Source organism: Urocampus carinirostris, chromosome 1, assembly GCF_059441175.1.
Source record: "Urocampus carinirostris isolate Australia breed hairy pipefish chromosome 1, RoL_Ucar_1.0, whole genome shotgun sequence".
NCBI lineage: Eukaryota > Metazoa > Chordata > Actinopteri > Syngnathiformes > Syngnathidae > Urocampus > Urocampus carinirostris.
The window spans coordinates 66,845,753-66,863,998 of record NC_142349.1 but is presented as its reverse complement, the minus strand read 5'-3'; the positions used below and the strand labels follow the sequence as shown (position 1 = coordinate 66,863,998).

Genomic DNA, 18,246 nt, shown 5'->3' with positions numbered 1-18,246 from the left:
GTTAGATAGATAGATAGATAGATACTTTATTCATCCCCGCAGGGAAATTCACATTTCCAGCAGCATCCCTTTGCTGAGAACAATACAATAATAAAAGCAAAGAGAATACAATATACAAATACCCAATGTGATGTGCAAATGCCCACTGTAGCGTGTTATATAGAATATCTAAATAGTGCTACACAGAATACATATTGCAATAAAATTTGGTAATATGTAATGTAGGGGTGTGGTTTAATGTGGACTTTTACTCTGCCGGGTAGAGTTAAAGAGCCTCATGGCATGAGGAAGAAAAGATCTCTTCAGTCTGTCCGTAGTACAAGACAGTGACAGCAGTCTGTCGCTGAAACTGCTCTTCTGTCTGGAGATAATGCTGTGTAGTGGATGCGATGGATTGTCCATGATTGACCTCAGCTTTTTCAGTGCTCGTCTCTCAGCTACTGTTGTTAGGCTGTCCAGCTCTTTCCCCACAACAGAGCTCGCTTTCCTAGCCAGTTTATTGAGACGAGTTGGTTTAGTCAATAGCATATCATCCTTTTCATGAGGCTATGACAGAAACCATAGTTGCATGATGCATAATGTCGACCCAAAGCAAACAGGCATCTTAGGGATGTAACTGTATATGTGCACAAACACTGCAAAGTTAGAATTATTTTGGGCACATGATATATTTTTAAATGTTTTTGAGTGGGGAAGACATCTTTAGCTTAGTTTCTGTGCTTATCATAATAGTATGTGGTCTGTGCAGCCCTTTGAGACTCTTTGTGATTAAGGGCTATACAAATAAACATGACTTGACTTGTACTTTCTAAATAAGTATTTTAAATATTTGCAGGTGTATAGCATGCATTGATATGTATTTTTGTTTTTTTATTTGACAATCACTTGGACTTTTTAAGGTTTTTTTTATCATAGAATATTCTGACTTGACTTGTATTTCCATGATGCTGTGTAGCAAACCAATAGCAGACCAGCATTCCATATGATGTCGTCCATTCACACAAACACCGCAGAGTTCATACGTTTTTAAGAAGACAATCTAATTTATTGTGATGTTGTATCGTGGGTAAAATGTCATAGAGAGGGGGGGGCTAAAACTCAGTTTACTTGAGAGTCGCTGGAACGAGGGCCTCAGTGAGGTTGAGTCACATCGGGTTTTCTAAGGTAGAAACTCACCGAAAGTTACATGTACAATGTCGTTTAAGCGCCAGTTCAACAGCATTGACGATCTCCTTTCACACCCCGGCAGCCCCTCATTCTGCATTTCAATTTGAATCAAATGTTTTGCGATCAATTTGCAAAAAATGATTTATTGAATCAGCTTATTTGTTAAAGATTCTGTAAGGCACCGCCATGGGTCAAACCAGAAGCAGCCAGCCAATCGTATTGCAGGCCAGACTTACATCGATCTCAAACGTTAGTGTGTAAATGTAAATGTTCTGCATTTCTATAGCGCTTTTCAAGTCAATGAGGACCTCTCAAAGTGCTTTACAATGTGCTTCACACTTTTCCCTTTTGCACACTAGCATGTCGGGCGAAAACAACCACATCATCGAACAGTTTCAAGATCAGGTTAGCAGCGTCAGCCATGCAAGGCCTGCTACGTGCTATCGGGGGGATTAGGGATTCAGTGTCTTGCCCAAGGACACTTCGACACGGAGGAGCCGGGAATCGAACCTGCGACCTCTTGATCCCAAGCCCCCTACCTTCTGAGCTAATGCTGCCTAACTCATTAGCACAGATATAGTACTTAGATTAAGCTTTCATATTAAATCGGTGGCCCCAAACAATCGTCTTGAGGGCTGCAAATTGCTGTAAGGGCTGTGAGTTTCCCATAAAGTGAAAATGTCCTAAGTCAGGGACGCCATATCCCTGGCAGTCTACTGTTGTATTAAATATTAATTTTTGGCTCACAAATATAGTTTCTTGGCAGCCGGGCAGCGCAGTGGTTAGCGCGTGTGCTGCACAGTTCTGAGGTTGTGAGATCGAACCTTCCTGTGTGGAGTTTGCATGTTCTCCCCGTGCTTGCGTGGGTTTCCTCCGGGAACTCCGTTATCCTCCCACTTTCCCAAAACATGCATGGCAGGTGAATTGGCCGGTCCAAATTGACCCTAGCGGTGAATGAGCGAGTGAGTTGTCTGTCTTTGTGTGCCCTACTGGCTGGTTCAGGGTGTCCCTTGCCCGAAGATAGCTGGGATGGGCTCCAGCACCCCCGCGACCCTACTGAGGATAAGCGGTGCAGATAACGGATGGTTGGATATATATGTATATATGTATATATATATATATATATATATATGCAGTAAAGAAAATAAGTATTTAAACGCCCTGCCATTTTGGTATTTCTTCCACTTAGAAATCATGGAGGGGTCCGAAATGTTCATCGTAGGTGCATGTCTACTGTGAAAGGGATAAACTAAAAAGAAAAATCCAGAAGTCACAATGCGGGATTTTTTTACCAATTTATTCGAGTGATACAGCTGTAAATAAGTATTTGAACACCTCTGTAAGATAGTTGGGATGGGCTCCAGCACCCCCGCGACCCTACTGAGGATAAGCGATGCAGATAATGGATGGATAGTTTCTTCAGTTGTATTACAGTATTTGCTCTGTTATTATTATGTTATTCATTAGAAATTTGTTGAGTTTTTTTAAAATTAATTGTTAACGTTATTTTTGTTTGTTTTTTTTAGATCTTTTTTTGTTTCGATTTTATTTTTTGGAAAACCCGATGCAGCCCAACCTCACCCAGACTCTAGCTGCAGTAGCCACCAAATAAATTGAGTTTGTGACTCCTGCCCCAGACAGTTTACTTTTTTTGTTATAAACAAGTATTACAATATGTTTTTCTCAATGTGCCCCCTTTAAACGCGTGACAAAATCTACATTGTTTTTGTGTCCCAGCTGTCCTTTGCTCAGTTGGAGAAGCAACTTGCAGAACGTGAAGAGGCGCTGGCTCGAGTGAAGAGCACGTCGGGCGAAAACAACCACATCATTGAACAGCTTCAAGATCAGGTTGGCAATGTAGAAGACTTGTTAGTGGATTTACCTCACGGTCAGGAAATCTGGGTTTGAGTCCCCAGTCTCCATGCATGCTGTTTTTTTGTGAACGACAAAAATTCATTTCTTGTCAGAAGTTAAATGCAGAAACGGCGTCTATTTGCATGAGAACGTCGCTCGTGCTTGCCCTTCTGATTGATTTGCTTATAAACTTCATACTAATATTTTATTCTTGCAGTCCAAATTATTAAAATTGGACGATTTAGTAAAAATTTTCACTTCACAACTGCTATTTAAGGTCAACAAAAACATAGTGCCAGAAAACATCCAAAAATTATTCATTCGAAAAGAAGGAAATTATAATTTAAGGGGCTGTAGTGAATTCCTAATCCCAAAGGTGAGAACCACCAGGAAAAGTATGTGTTTGTCTGTGTGCGGAGTCAAACTTAGGAACAATTTACAAGACGAGACCAAACAATGTCCAAATATTCACGTGTTCAAATTTAAATACAAAAAAAACATTACTGGCAGAACACAGTGATTTAGAAAATGGGGTATGAGTGATACTAGAGATTGGAAATACTGCGTTTTCAACTATAGTTAACCTTGTTGTTATTGTTACTTTTATTATATCATAACTGTTATTATTGCTATTGTTGTTATTATTATTGGTGTCACAATGATATTTAGTAACAAGTAGCATTATAACGTTAATAGATGGGTACTACGATGATTAGTGTATGAAATATGTGACTATTGTTATTATTATAATTATCAATAATGTAATATGTATATCCGTGATATCCTGTTGTATTTAGACACAAAAGAGGAGCTATCTGTAAAATGTAATTGATAGGGAAGATGAAGGGGTAGGGAAAATAAGCGTCTGCTTCTTACTACCTAACCCTTTTCGAACATGTTATTTAACATTATTTTTGTTGTTGAGTCATTGTTTTTGTCCTGTTTTTATTTTATAACGTTCGATATAAAGTTTTCATTCATTCATTCATGGGTACAGAGTTTTTGGTTTGTCACTAAACGCGTAAAGAATTAATTCGAATATTTTTCCGATTGATTCAATCAGTGTCCAGGAAACAGAAGGCAGTTCCCAAAGTATACTGGTGCTTTAAAAGTGATGCCCTAGTCCTGCATACATATCTGAGGAAGCTATTAATAGTAAAAAAAATCAGAAATGCACTGAAAGAATACTCAACTAAATAATCGTTTTTTAATACATTTGGGACAGTCACAAATGTGCTACTAAATATCCCCAAGTGAGAGCATGAATGGTTTAGATTTCAGGTTTATAATGTGCAAGGAAGGTAAAAATAAATAATGATCTTCTCAATGTTTTGCATTCTTTTAGGTTGACCAACTTAAAACTGAACTGAGCAATGTGAGGATCCAATATGAAAACGTATCACAGGATCTTCATGGACTACGAAACGGAGAGCACGCAAAAGCTGATGAGGTAATTGTTTTTTTCTGTGGTTGACAAATTCCCCCAAGATTAGACCGCATCAATTTAATATCACCTTTAGCCTGAAGTCGGGTATGTATAAACGCTAGTGGTTTTAGTTAAACACGTGTTTTAATGCCGTCAAGGTTTTATCATGCAATTATCGCAAATAATAGAAGAAGCTAATGATAAGTGCTTGCTGGTCGAGGACTGTTAGCCAATGCAATTAGCCTCACTGATATATAACCGTTGATAAGGGGATCGGGAAGAGCCATACTATATATTTTTAGATGCAATTCAGCAAAACTGTCAAACCGCTCTCCTGACAAAATCTAATTTTTCAGCACATTTTATTTCGCTGCTACGTTAGATGATTTGATCAAATGTATAAAATGAGAAAAGTGCCAGAGCCTGTCTCCCATGTATACCACTTTAAACTTGTCTCTTTCCCGCAGTGAGGCTCATTTTTTTTCATAAAAAAATGGTTTCAAATCAAGGTGCAAGCAGTTTTTTTTTGTAAAAATGTCACAAAAAATCGCAAAGAAGCATATCAACGTATTTGCCTTCGGTGCAGATTTAAAAAAATATAAATCTATGGTCCATTTTGTCATTAATGTTCACAATGATAAATCAACATTCAGGCTTCCAGTTATACTATTCATACCAACACACAAATCTTTGTTAACTGTACTAGAATGTAATAAGTTAATAATAGGGAGAGGGTGGAAGTGTTTTTACATAAGCTATTACCGTAAATTCCGGACTTTAGAGCGCACCTGATTATAAGCCGCACCCACCACATTTTAAGAGGAAAACCGATTTTGTACTTACACAAGCCGCACCTGTATATAAGCCGCATGCGCCCACATTCAAAAATGTAACACAAACACAAAATTAACCCAAACCCGACTTTAAGTCCCGCGATTGAAATTTAAAGTCCTTCATTAAAGTACACAGTCCAAAATTCACAGCTGGCAAAATGAACGGCAAATGATACCGGTATTTAATGTTTGATGCAGACCTGCAGAGTCCGGGTCCCGTTGAAAGTAATCCAAGGAAAAAATTGTATATTTCCAAAGGTAAGGGTGGGAAAAATATATATCCACTATTGTCCGCCGCGTCAACAAACAGGTCTCACCTTTACCCCACTTCCCGTCATCCCGCGTTTGTTACGCCCCTTCTTTTTTATTCTTTTTTTATGCAAAACGTATCAGAATAACTGTCTAAAATAAATACATTACAAAATATACAGTTGCAAATACATATTATACATGGTTACACATATTTACAAAGAAAGACGGTACACCGAGAGAGTTTTCAAAGCTTTAATAATAATTATATAACTTTCATCCCAAACGGTGCCCGTCACAGGGCAGCTAATGGTAGCAACACACTAGCAACCCGCTCGCAACACGGTAAACGGGTCTGTTAAAAAAACATACCGTACTTGTAAAAATCACGGTAAACCGTCCTCATCTTCCTCCTTACAACTGAAGCCATCAAAGTCGTCTTCCTCAGTGTCGGAAAGAAACTTTCATATAGACGTCGTCCCACGCTCCCGTAGCCTCCCTCGCGCTGTCACTGTCGCTGGAAGTCTCATCCACTCCTGATTCTGTGCCCTCTCGGTCACGCAGCAGACTGGCTTTTCGGAACCCGCTAGTGATGGTGCCTTTCATTTTGCATTTTGCATGATGAGGGTATGTTTACGCTAATTTAATTTAAGCACAAGCCAAGAAGTTGCAGTCTTCCTCGGCGCATATATTCTACCGGTCTAAATCTTACCTGTTGTACTCGAGCGCCGCTGGCGGCCGTTAGAAAATTTACATAAATTGGCCGCATCACTGAATAAGCCGCAGGGTTGAACGTTTGGGAAAAAAGTAGCGGCTTATAGTCCGGAATTTACGGTAATCACAAGTCATGGAAAACACAATCACATTTGACATTTTGAACATATTAAGAAGCTTTTAAAAAAAAATTCAGGTGGCAGATTTTGAACTAGTGTTCCTTTCAGTTTGCAGAGCTTAAAACTGAGTTGAACAATGTGAGGCTCCAATGTGAAAACGTATCACTGGACCTTCAAGGAATACGAGAGGGAGAGCATGCAAAAGCTGACGAGGTAAAGTGTGTCAATGTTAAATGCCCTGCCAGCCACTTGAGATTTACTGTCAAATGAAGTATAGATTAGGAGAATTATCTATATTTGAATTTACTGATACCTACTGACAACCAGGGTTGGGTAGTGTTACTTTAACTTGATAACTTTCAATTACTTTTAGATTACTCCAATACCAAATATGCTAATAAAAGTCAAAAGAAACTATATATGAATAAAATGACTAAATTTTGTGCAGGCTTGGGGAGTAACGGAACACATGGAACGGCAAAAATGATGTCGGCAAGCTGTTTGGATTTATTTTCATTTTGTTTCTGTCGCATTTTATGTTCGTTTTGCCGGAGATCAAAGAGATCAAAGCCAGGAGAGAAAGCTTACCGCGTGTTGTGAGTCATCATTTGATTCATATTTAGTTTCTTTTGTCTTTTATTAGCATATTTGGTATTGGAGTCATCCAAAAGTAATTGAAAGTAATCAAGTTAAAGTAACCCTACCCAACCCTGCTGACAACACACAGTCATGTTTATCTGTACAGCCCTTAATCACAAAAAGTCTCAAAGGGCTGTAAAGACCAACATAACCATCTCCTAATCGGAGACCCATAAAAGGACAAAATATTGTATATTTTGAGTTTTACACTCCCTATCCTGTATGAACTCAAATCCTGTCAGTATTTCATGCTATCCCAAATGCCTCTACCCAGTGCTAAAAGCAGTATGTTCCCATTTGCAGAAGCTCTTACAGGTACCTACAGATAAATGGTCTTTCTCCCCCGAGACATAACCATGCTTGTGTTAGCCTGCACAGTGCAGAATCCACAGGGTCAGGCTAGAATAACACCATAGTCTCACCCTCTGTCAGGTGAGGCTGGAGCTGCAGGGTCGCATAGCCGAGCTCCAGCATTTGCCTAAAACGCTGCAAGAAACCAAGCAGAAGCTGCTTGCTTGCCAGGAGGAGCTGCAAACGTCCGAAAGAAAGTGTTCCCAGCGGTCAGAGGACATTAAGAAGCTGCAGTATGAGGTAGAGAATAGAGTAGAGTAGAACAGAGGTATGAAAAATATGTGAACTTTTGGAATTTCTCTGATTTCAGCATTGAATAACCATCAAATGATCTGTTTTTTCAGCTGTGTGATTTAAGTCAAGTCAAGTCAAGTCATTTTTATTTGTATAGCCCTAAATCACGAAGAGTCTCAAAGGGCTTCACAGATTATTACACTATATTACACAGACTATTTTTCAGCCGACGAGAAGAGTAGGTTATTCATATGCTATGGAGTAGATGTGAGTTTTAAAAAAAAAGTTCAGTAGTCAAACTAAAACCACCCAATCGTTTTTAGATGTCCATATTTGAATAAGGATAGCATACAAATCTCATCTCATCTCATTAGCTACACCGCTTATCCTCAGTAGAGTCGCGGGGGTGCTGGAGCCCATCCCAGCTATCTTCGGGCAGTGGGCAGGGGACACCCTGAACTGGTTGCCAGCCAATCGCAGGGCACACAGGGACAGACAACTCACTCACTCATTCACACCTAGGGACAATTTGGACCGGCCAATTTACCTGACGTGCATATTTTTGGAATGTGGGAGGAAACCGGAGTGCCCGGAGGAAACCCACGCAAGCACGGGGAGAACATACAAACTCCGCACAGTAAGTCTGGAGCTGGATTTGAACCCACGCAGGAGGTTCCCAAGACATGAACTGTGCCGCACATGCGCTAACCACTGCGCCGCCGTGCTGCCAGCATACAAATATAAATAAAATAAATAACAAAAGGGTGGGGAATAAGTAATTCTATGCTTAAGGAGACTCAAATAGCATTTGAAACCAATTTGCACATATTTAAAGGTGGTGTCCGTGACTTCCAACTATTTGACTTGCTGACGCCATCTGCTGGCTGAAATCATCATTGCAGCCTCGTCAAGCTGCTTGCACGTATGTGTGGCTTTCAGATGCGCTCGAATAAACTATTTTCATCTTTTTTGTAGTTTGGGTTGACGTTCGGACTGTATTTGAAACAGTCCTTTTCTTACTTTCACCATTTTCATCCGCCGATTAAAGAAAACCTTGAGCGCGCACGAGAGTTAACTCTGCTCCCTCCCACAAATCTGCCTCCTTTCCTCTAGCCTAATGCACTTGAACGCCGATGAAAAAAGTACGATAAAAACAGATAGGCGCCGTGGAAAAAAAATACATAAAGGCGGTTTGAACTCAGTTGGGAATTGTTAACACAAACGTAATAGAGAAAATATTTTGTTTTAAACTTTTAAAGACACCTAAATTTGTTTTTATTTTGTTTCCTTAGAAATGCAACTAAACATTCTTAGACCTGTCAAAAATATGTTATTATTTGATTAGTCTGTCAATTGTTTTGTGGATAAATGGAAGAGTTGTGTAAAAATAATATTTGTTTCCATCTAAAAATCTGATTTTTTTTTTTCATATTGTAACTTTAAATGTATATTGTGTAATGTTTGGCCACTAGATGGCACTGTATTGTCTAGAAACCCAGTGCCAAATGCCAGCGCAACAGCAAGATGCGAGAGAAACATGGCAACGACTGTTAAGTATGGATTTCGCTGTGTAAATGAAATATAAATTTTTCCACCTGTGAATATCTGTAAAATTTAACATTGGTATGATAATTTGTGGATTTTTGTCTATTACTCAAATAAATATCTATTTTTTTTACTAAATGAAGGGTTTTTTTTTTACCACAAGGAGGCACTAAATATTACACACAGTCCCTTAACAACTAGTGGTCTTGTTTGTTTTCTGAGAATCTAGTGCACCTACGGGTACTTTTTCGGGGATGTAAGAATTGTAAATATATTAAAACCTGAAATATTCTTGTTAGTTACATTGCACCGCCCCTATTTTGAACAGCACTGTATAATAAAATTAACATAATTATGTGCCCAAAGGGAGCCCCTTTTAGGTGCATACTCCTATTACTTATATAGGAATCCTTTCATATTGTTGCACCTTTTCTAAATACCAGCTGCAGGCTCAAGTGAATTTGGTGAAATCGACCACGGAGCTGAGAGAGTCCGCCGAAGGGACCACTTCAAGATTGCAAGAACACATCGACACCCTGCAAACGTAGGCCCAAACTGAATCTTACTTGACTGAAATTGGAAAATCCTGATCCCTGTGTGTTTGTATAGGACGCTGCAGCAGCTGCGCCAAGAGAAGCTGGAGCTGGAACGGAAGCTGGAGGTCCAGGAGCAATCTCTTAGCCACAGCGGCCAGCTGCTGGAACAGCGCTCTCGGCTGTGCACGGAGCTCCAGGACCAGCTGGAACAACGTTCGTCCCAAGGCAAAGCCCTCGAGCAGCAACTGGCGCAAACCTCTGCTGAATTGTTGGATTGCAAGGAAGAGGTAATTTGGATGGAGTTTCCGTTACGCGGAGTTCGTACGGGTGCTGGAAATCCTTATAAATGCTTGAATTTTAAGGTTGTTTTATAGAGGTAAATGGTAAATGGTCTGCATTTATATAGCGCTTTTCAAGTCAATGAAGACCTCCCAAAGCGCTTTACAATGTGCTTCACACTTACCCATTCACACACACGCTCACACACATTCACACATCACTAGCGGCCGTGCAGCCATACAAGGCGTCGACCTGCTTATTGGGGGCATTAGGGATTCAGTGTCTTGCCCAGGTCAGGAAAATGCTTGAATTTTGGGTGAAGTGCTTAGAAATGCTTGACATTCAATCAATCAATCAATCAACCAGCTCGGTGGCCTAGGTAGGGCGCCCGCTACGAGACTGGGAGGTCGCTGGTTCAAGCCTCGGCCGAGTCATACCTAAGACTTACAACATTGGTACTCATTGCCTCCCTGCTTGGCGCTCGACATTAAGGGTTGGAATTGGGGGGTTTGGTCACCTAATGACTCCCAACACAGCAGTTGGGTCTAAAAAACCAGGCGCCGATCGAAGGCGTCGAGAGGTTCGTGTGTCAAATGATTTCACGTATATATCATGTTTTTGGTATATACTGGCTGAATAAATAAATACAATACAATACAAAACACTTTATTCGTCCCCAAGGAGCAATTCAAAGGCACACAGAGTAGTATACAACACCCACCCACTAACATACAATAATCCAATGTAAAGTGCTGTGGTCCATACAACGAATAAGACTAAATAAAATGTTCAAAAGTGAATAAAATGGAGATCTTTGGAAATCAAAGCGGCGCTGCCACGAGCGGCTGCCTTTTCCAGCAGCTGCCTTATTGTTTTATTGTCTGCTCCTATCTTCGGTGTTTTTTCTTCCCGTTTTGACAACTACGCTATGGATTACTCCTATCCTATGGACATGGGTTTTAGCGCACAAAAATGCGTTTATTCAAGGAATCAACTCCTTGCCCTGAAGAATTCTCGTGCCGGCGTGATGAAGGGGACAAATCGTGGAAGAAGAGCCGGAGCTAGCGAAGCGGCTAGCGGCGTTATAAGTCTTCGGTAGCATCCGTAATCATTGTAAATGCGAACTCACGACCAAATAAGATCATCGAGTGCTGGTGGAAAACATCGAAGCGCACAGGGAGCGCAGTTGCTGTGTTTTGCGGAAACGTGGCTCACGTTTAGCATTCCGGACGCTAACGTGTAGCCACCCGGAGCTACCCGGAGCTGTCCGGCTTCAACGCCGCTATACAGAGACACGAAAGCCGGGGGGAATCGGAGAGGAGGCGGACTTACTAACACGAGGTGGTGTATCCCTGGATTTTCACAAAGAAAAGATTTCCATCTGCCGCAGGGATGTCGAACTTTTGGACTAGCGTGACGTCATCCACTCCGCTACAAGCACCCCTAGGGCATCATGTTCATCTGTTAATAAACAACGGGGTAGACTGCTGGAAGTGTGAATTTCCCTACGGGGATGAATAAAGTATCTATCTATCTAAAATGTATGTGAAGTACCGATATAAATGAGGGGAAGAACATTACAGAACACTAAGGAGTAGGGGGCTGCGAGTTCAGGTGCTGAACAGCCCTGGGGATGAAGCTAGTCTTCATCCTTTGAGTCCTGCTACAGGGTTAGCGAAGTCTGCGTCTTGACATTGTTGCCATTGCCATGTTTGTTGGCAGTCTGAATCGATAGACCACGCAATAAATCAAGTCAAGTCATGGTTGTTTGTGTAGCCCTTAATCACAAGAAGTCTCAAAGGGCTGCACAGACTGCAGAATATTATCACACCATCCCCTGATCTAAAACCAACATGAGGGCAAGGAAAAACTCTAAGTTGAGAAATCTTGAGAAGGGGCCGCACATGAGGTAACAAGAAGATTATTAGGTGCAAACCACTTGACTAAGGGTCATTTGGAAGTGTGCTTCCAACACCGGCCACACAGCAGCTACCGTCCATAGTTTGCATCCCTAGCTGATTCCATCAGAGTAAGTTAAGGACCCCAAAATTTGTGCTCATGCAGTAATGCAAAGACATCAATATATATAGTACAAATCAACAATGCTCAATAGACTATACTTATAAATAAACATAGCAGGTAGATAACTTCATCATGGGCATTTTATGAGTAGCTCAAATGTGGAAAAAGTGTTGGCATCCCTATAATACAAAATACAGCGACCACTAGTGGTAAAAAACGGTGTCTCTTTTAAACATTATTTTTAGGAATTTGGTCATGACTAGGCCTGTGCAATATGACAATGCTCTCACGATAAAATATTTCTCATCGATCGATATCGATAATTATCGCGATAATCACACGTCCTTTGTCCTTTCACATTTTAAGTCTAATATTCGCGCCTATCGATTTATTTTCGAAATATTGTGCAAGCAAAGGTATTGTATTTTGCGGACTACAAAGTGCACCTGGTTAGAAACGCACCTTCAAAATAATAATGTTTTTTAAAAGTGGGAAAATGACACAGACACGCATGCTCTGTAGGCTTGACATTATGATGTTGTCATGTGAAGCGTCACCGCCCTCTACTGGTTGCACCCAAGAGGACAGCTCTATTTAGAAAACTGACACTTTTGGAATGGCTCACTGAGAAGAGCCGGTGCCTTAGATGTTTTGTTTTTCTAACGATTATAAACTAATGGAACATAATGCACTAAATGATTTAGTAATTTCACATGTTTTGCAGGGGATCCCTGCATAACACATTAAATATAAACTAAAATATTCACAGATCTACAAAAAGAATGTAACATACAAAACAATCTGAGCTTTTTACAACCTGAACAGATTTAAAGTCGAACAACAACACAAAATCGCTGAAAATACATAACAATAAAATAAAAACTAAAAACAACCTTCAGTGTTATAAATAAGTTATAAAATGTATAAAAAAAAACAAATTCTGTTTTAACCCATTTACCAGCTCAGTAGCCTAGATGGTAGTGTGCCCGCTTTGAGACTGGGAGGTCGCTGGTTCGCGCCTCGGCCGAGTCATACCTAATTGGTAAAATGGCGGCGCCCTCTGTTGGCTGCGGCTGCATCAGTTCGCTACAACGGGTCAGGTGTATCGACATTTCGTTCTGTGTACATTGTTACAAAGAATGACAATACAAAGGAAATTATTATTATTATTATAGACACAGACAAGAAATTAAAATAATGAAACAAAATGCAAGATCAGCAGGTTCTAAGATTGAAATAATTGAATGCACTCGATATCATTAAAATGAGTCCAAATTAGGCTAATTTTTCTGCTTTTTTTGTGTACAGTACTTTCCTACCCTTTCTCTTTCTCCCTTCTTTCTATCTCCAATCATTAACCTGGTAATAGCATAGTAACATGAAATTACACATAGATTCCATGTTGTTTTAGGGGAACGGGCGACACTTAAAGCCTGTCTTTTGTAACGAAATCCAAGTTGAAGAAGACTATAAGCATTTACTGTATGAAATGAAATGGTAATAGCATAGTAACAACATAGTATTACAAGATAAGTCGTTATTTTAGGAATGCAAATCAAAATAGGTGCCCTTTGCGCTAATAAGTTGCAAAAAGTAGCTTTCGGCTTCAAACCAACCACCCAAAACGGTTGTATTCGTGAAAATCCAGTGAAAATCGATCCTAGGGGTCACACCAAATTGGTGGGTTTTTTTTTTGTCCCGAGTGTTTTAAGACCGCAATCTCTTGTTTTGATGAAGTCGTACGTTTTCTTCAATTCACAGCTGAAAAAGGCCAAGGAGCAAGTCTCGTCCAAAGACCAGACCCTTCAGATCACCGTGAACGAGTTGCGGCTTCTCCGGCAGAGCAAAGTAGCGGTGAGTGCTGAATTTCCCTCCCTCTCATGCAACTCGCACCCTCTTAAGATTTGATTTTTGATTTTTTTTTTACCTGCTCTCGCGCTCTCTCTCGCGCTCTCTCTCGCGCTCTCTCTCGCGCTCTCTCTCGCACTCTCTTTCCATCACTCCCTCTCTCTAGCCTCTATCTATCCCTCCCTCTCTCTAGCCTCTCTCTCTCTATCTCTTTAGCCTCTCTCTCTCTCTCTCTCTCCAGCCTCTTTTATCTCTCTTTCTCTTTCTAGACTCTTTCTATCTCTCGTGCTCTCTCTCTCTCTCTCTCTCTTGTGCTCTCTCTCTCTCTCTCTCCTTAGCCTCTTTCTCTCTAGCCCCTCTCTAGCCACTTCCTATCTCTCTCTAGCCTCTTACTATCTCTCCCTCTCTTTAGCCTCTTTCTATCTCTATCTCTCTCTAGCCTCTTTCTATCTCTCTCTCTCTCTCTCTCTAGCCACTTTCTATCTCTTTAGCCTCTTTCTATCCCTCCCTCTCTCTAGCCTCTCTATCCCTCCCTCTCTATAGCCTCTCTATCTCTCTCTCTAGCCTCTCTCTCTCTCTCTAGCCTCTTTTATCTCTTTCTCTCTCTAGCCTCTTTCTATCTCTCTCTCTGTCTCTCACTTTGTGTCTCTCGCGCTCTCTCACTCTCTTTCTCTCTCTCTCTCGCGCTCTCTCTCGCGCTCTCTCTCGCGCTCTCTCTCGCACTCTCTCTCGCACTCTCTTTCCATCACTCCCTCTCTCTAGCCTCTATCTATCCCTCCCTCTCTCTAGCCTCTCTCTCTCTATCTCTCTAGCCTCTCTCTCTCTCTCTCTCTCTCCAGCCTCTTTTATCTCTCTTTCTCTTTCTAGACTCTTTCTATCTCTCTCTCTGTCTCTCGCTCTTTCTCTCTCTCATGCTCTCTCTCTCTCTCTCTCTCTCTCTCTCTCTCTCTCGTGCTCTCTCTCTCCTTAGCCTCTTTCTCTCTAGCCCCTCTCTAGCCACTTCCTATTTCTCTCTAGCCTCTTACTATCTCTCCCTCTCTTTAGCCTCTTTCTATCTCTATCTCTCTCTAGCCTCTTTCTATCTCTCTCTCTCTCTCTCGCCACTTTCTATCTCTTTAGCCTCTTTCTATCCCTCCCTCTCTCTAGCCTCTCTATCCCTCCCTCTCTATAGCCTCTCTATCTCTCTCTAGCCTCTTTTATCTCTTTCTCTCTCTAGCCTCTTTCTATCTCTCTCTCTGTCTCTCACTTTGTCTCTCTCGCGCTCTCTCACTCCCTTTCTCTCTCTCTCGTGCTCTCCCTTCTTAGCTCTCTAGCCACTTCCTATCTCTCTGTAGCCTCTTTCTATCTCTCCCTCTCTCTAGCCTCTTTCTATCTCTCCCTCTCTCTAGCCTCTTACTATCTCTCTCTCAGTCTAACCTCTTTCTCTTTCTCTCTCACTCTAGCCTCTCTCTCTCTGTAGTCTTTCTCTCTCTCTCTCTCACTCTCTCTCTAGCATCTCTATCTCTAGCCTCTATCTATCTCTCTTTCTCTTTCTAGCCTCTTTCTATCTCTCTCTCTAGCCTCTTTCTCTCTCTCTCTCTCTAGGCTCTCTCTCTCTAGCTTTTTTCTTTCTCTCTCTCTCTCTCTTTCTCTAGCATCTCTCTTTCTAGCCTCTTTCTTTCTCTCTCTCTAGCCTCTTTCTATCTATCTCAACTCTATCTCACATCTATCTATTTCCCCTCTCATGCAACTCGCACACTTGTAAGATTTTTTTTTTTTTTTGACATGTACCCGTTCAGGCGGAGAAGAAGTTTGAGGAGCGCGTGAGAGAGCTGCAGTCGAGTCTGGACAAGTGCGAGAACCACAAGAAGAGCATGCAGAACTACGTGGACTTCCTCAAGAACTCTTACATGATGCTATTCGATGAGCAGAGATCCACTTTGTTGTCTCCCACTTTTATTAAATGAGCTTTTTTTTTTTAGCTACATCTTTAAAGTGAGTACAGACGCTGCCCTACTTTCCGGACGATCGTTTGTAAGTTGAATTTGTTCGTAAGTTGCTTCAGTGCTCTATTTTGTGTGTTTAAGGTTTATATAAGTATGTTTAAGGATTGTACAAGAAACGTGAATTGTTTTGTCCTAAAAATAGTCATTTCATAAAATAATATGCTCTATAAAGTTAAGTTTAACTTACTTTTGAGAGATGCTCTTCAACAGGTCCTCCTCCGTGGTAAAAAGTGTCCGAAAAAAAGCGTTCCGACCATTTTCTCAACCGCATCAAGCTTTCTTATTCCAGATGTTAACATTCTTAGCGCGCTGGAGATACAGTATAGTATGTCCACACATGAACTAGGAAGAGGAAGCGGATTTCTTCTTCGGGGTGGATGCTGGGTTACCTCTCACAGCGCCACACGCCGATAGTGGTGGAAAGAAGCACTACAGCAATGTCCTGTACCCGGAAAAAGGTGCACACAATACAAAATCTAACTTACAGCAATGTCCGGAAATTTTTCGACATCCCCAAAAAATGTTCGTATCTACCGTTTTGCGTAAGTCGAATGGTCGTAACTATGGGAGTGTCTGTATTCAGTTTTAAAAAACATGGATCTTTAGTTTTTTTGTGTTTTTTACTCCAATTATTCAATTTAATGTTTTTGTTCCAGTTTGAATTTTCGGGGGTTTTTCCATACTTGTGTGCATTTTCCCCCAAGTAGCCAAGCATCCTTCCGTGTATGAAATTGTTTATTATTGTGAGGTATTTTTCTCTATTTATGGTTCTTGTTTGTACATCTGTAAATTGTTTATTTATTTTAAAGTGCATTTTAAGCAATGGATTGACTTTTAGGTTTTTTTGTCTAGTGATGAATTAAAAGTGCACGATCGGAAACACTTGTTAAAAAGGTATAGTTGATTAATAATAATCATAATCATTCTTTTTGATTTTTGCCAATTTCAAAAACATGGCAGGAAATGATATTGCTCGTTTTAAAATAATTATTTTAGAATTAATTGTATGCTCTGGGGGCAGCACGGCGGCGCAGTGGTTTGCTCGTGTGCGGCACAGTTAAGAGGTCATGAGATCGAACCTCCTGTGTGGAGTTTGCATGTTCTCCCCGATCTTGCGTGGGTTTCCTCCGGATACTCCGTTTTCCTCCCACATTCCAAAAACATGCATGTCAGGTTAATTGGCCGGTCCGGATTGTCCCTAGGTGTGATTGAGCGAGCGAATTGTCTGTGTGCCCTGTGATTGGCTGGCAAGGGTGTCTGCCCAAATAAGGCTGGGATGGGCTCCAGCACCCCCGCGACCCTAATGAGGATAAGCGGTGCCGATAATGGATGGATGTATGCTCTGGCACATGGCATACTGGCATACTTAAAAACAATCTTCTGTCTTATTTTGGAAGACAATTTTCTTAATTTGAAATAGGATCTTCTTATTTTGAAATTTATCATCATTTTATTGATTCAAACCATTTTTTCTTTTTAATTATAATTTTTTTAATCTTTATTTGGAAAGCAATTGGGGTCATTTGAAACAGGGTTTTTCTTATTTTATGTATATTTTATTTTACAATGTATTATAATATGGCACATATAATCATTAATTTATCCCCTTTACAATATCTATTTAATCTTTTTCGGAAAATTTCGGTCATTTGGAATTAGTTTTTTCTTATCTTAAAAAAAGTTTCATTTTAATATTAATATATTAACTGACATGGCATTATTTTTTCCTAATATGACTTATTTTTTTATGATTTAATTTTGAATATAATGTTGCTTATTTTATGAGTTTTTGCGTAAAAATTATTTTGGGAAAATCATAAAAAAATATATATTTTTAAAATTCTGCCATGTCTCATATAACTAGGTTGTTTTTTTTTACGTTTAGATATTTTATACATTATGCATGTGTTTCATTGTACTCATTTAAAGTTATTTCAATGGAAAAAAATAATTGAGAACAACAGTCATCAAAATTATATTTTTAAACTCGTTTTTCTTGTCAAAAATGGGGAAAAAACACGTTGCTGTATTCCGTGTATCAGATCATTAACCATTAGAACGATTGAGCGGACGTTGGGTCCACTCCCTTCGGGTGGCAGGTACATGATGATACCCCAGAAGGACACACAGAAGATGGAGACAGCTGTTGCCCTCAGAGAGTCCGGGGAGTGAATATATGCGGTGGCCTCAGGGATCTGAGGTCATGAGAAAGAATGGAAATTTTCACTGTTGTTAGCTTATAGTTAATGCTTTTTTACGATAAACTAAAGAGTAGGGGTGATGACCTCAGTTTTCTGAGGTCATGAGAGGGAATAAAGGAAAATCAAAATACAAGCATAGAGTGTTTTGTTAGAGGATGCTGCTTATCTGCATGAGCGCGTGATGGATGAAACAGGATGTGTGGTACAAGAACTAGAACAAACCGTTCTAGAACAAAACGGTGAC

General features: G+C 40.4%; 1 protein-coding gene across 1 annotated transcript in view; it reads left to right on the top strand.

The window, feature by feature from the left end:
* The window catches only part of LOC148376614 (uncharacterized), a 37,319-nt gene extending 20,638 nt beyond the window's left edge, over window positions 1-16,681 (top strand). The window contains exons 12-19 of the mRNA XM_088349096.1: window positions 2,905-3,015; window positions 4,367-4,471; window positions 6,471-6,575; window positions 7,434-7,592; window positions 9,575-9,675; window positions 9,741-9,954; window positions 13,730-13,822; window positions 15,595-16,681. Of these exons, the coding sequence (XP_088205222.1) occupies window positions 2,905-3,015; window positions 4,367-4,471; window positions 6,471-6,575; window positions 7,434-7,592; window positions 9,575-9,675; window positions 9,741-9,954; window positions 13,730-13,822; window positions 15,595-15,762 (1,056 nt within the window). The 3' untranslated portion in view covers window positions 15,763-16,681. The remainder of the gene's footprint in view (window positions 1-2,904; window positions 3,016-4,366; window positions 4,472-6,470; window positions 6,576-7,433; window positions 7,593-9,574; window positions 9,676-9,740; window positions 9,955-13,729; window positions 13,823-15,594) is intronic.
* The last annotated feature ends 1,565 nt before the right edge of the window (window positions 16,682-18,246 follow it).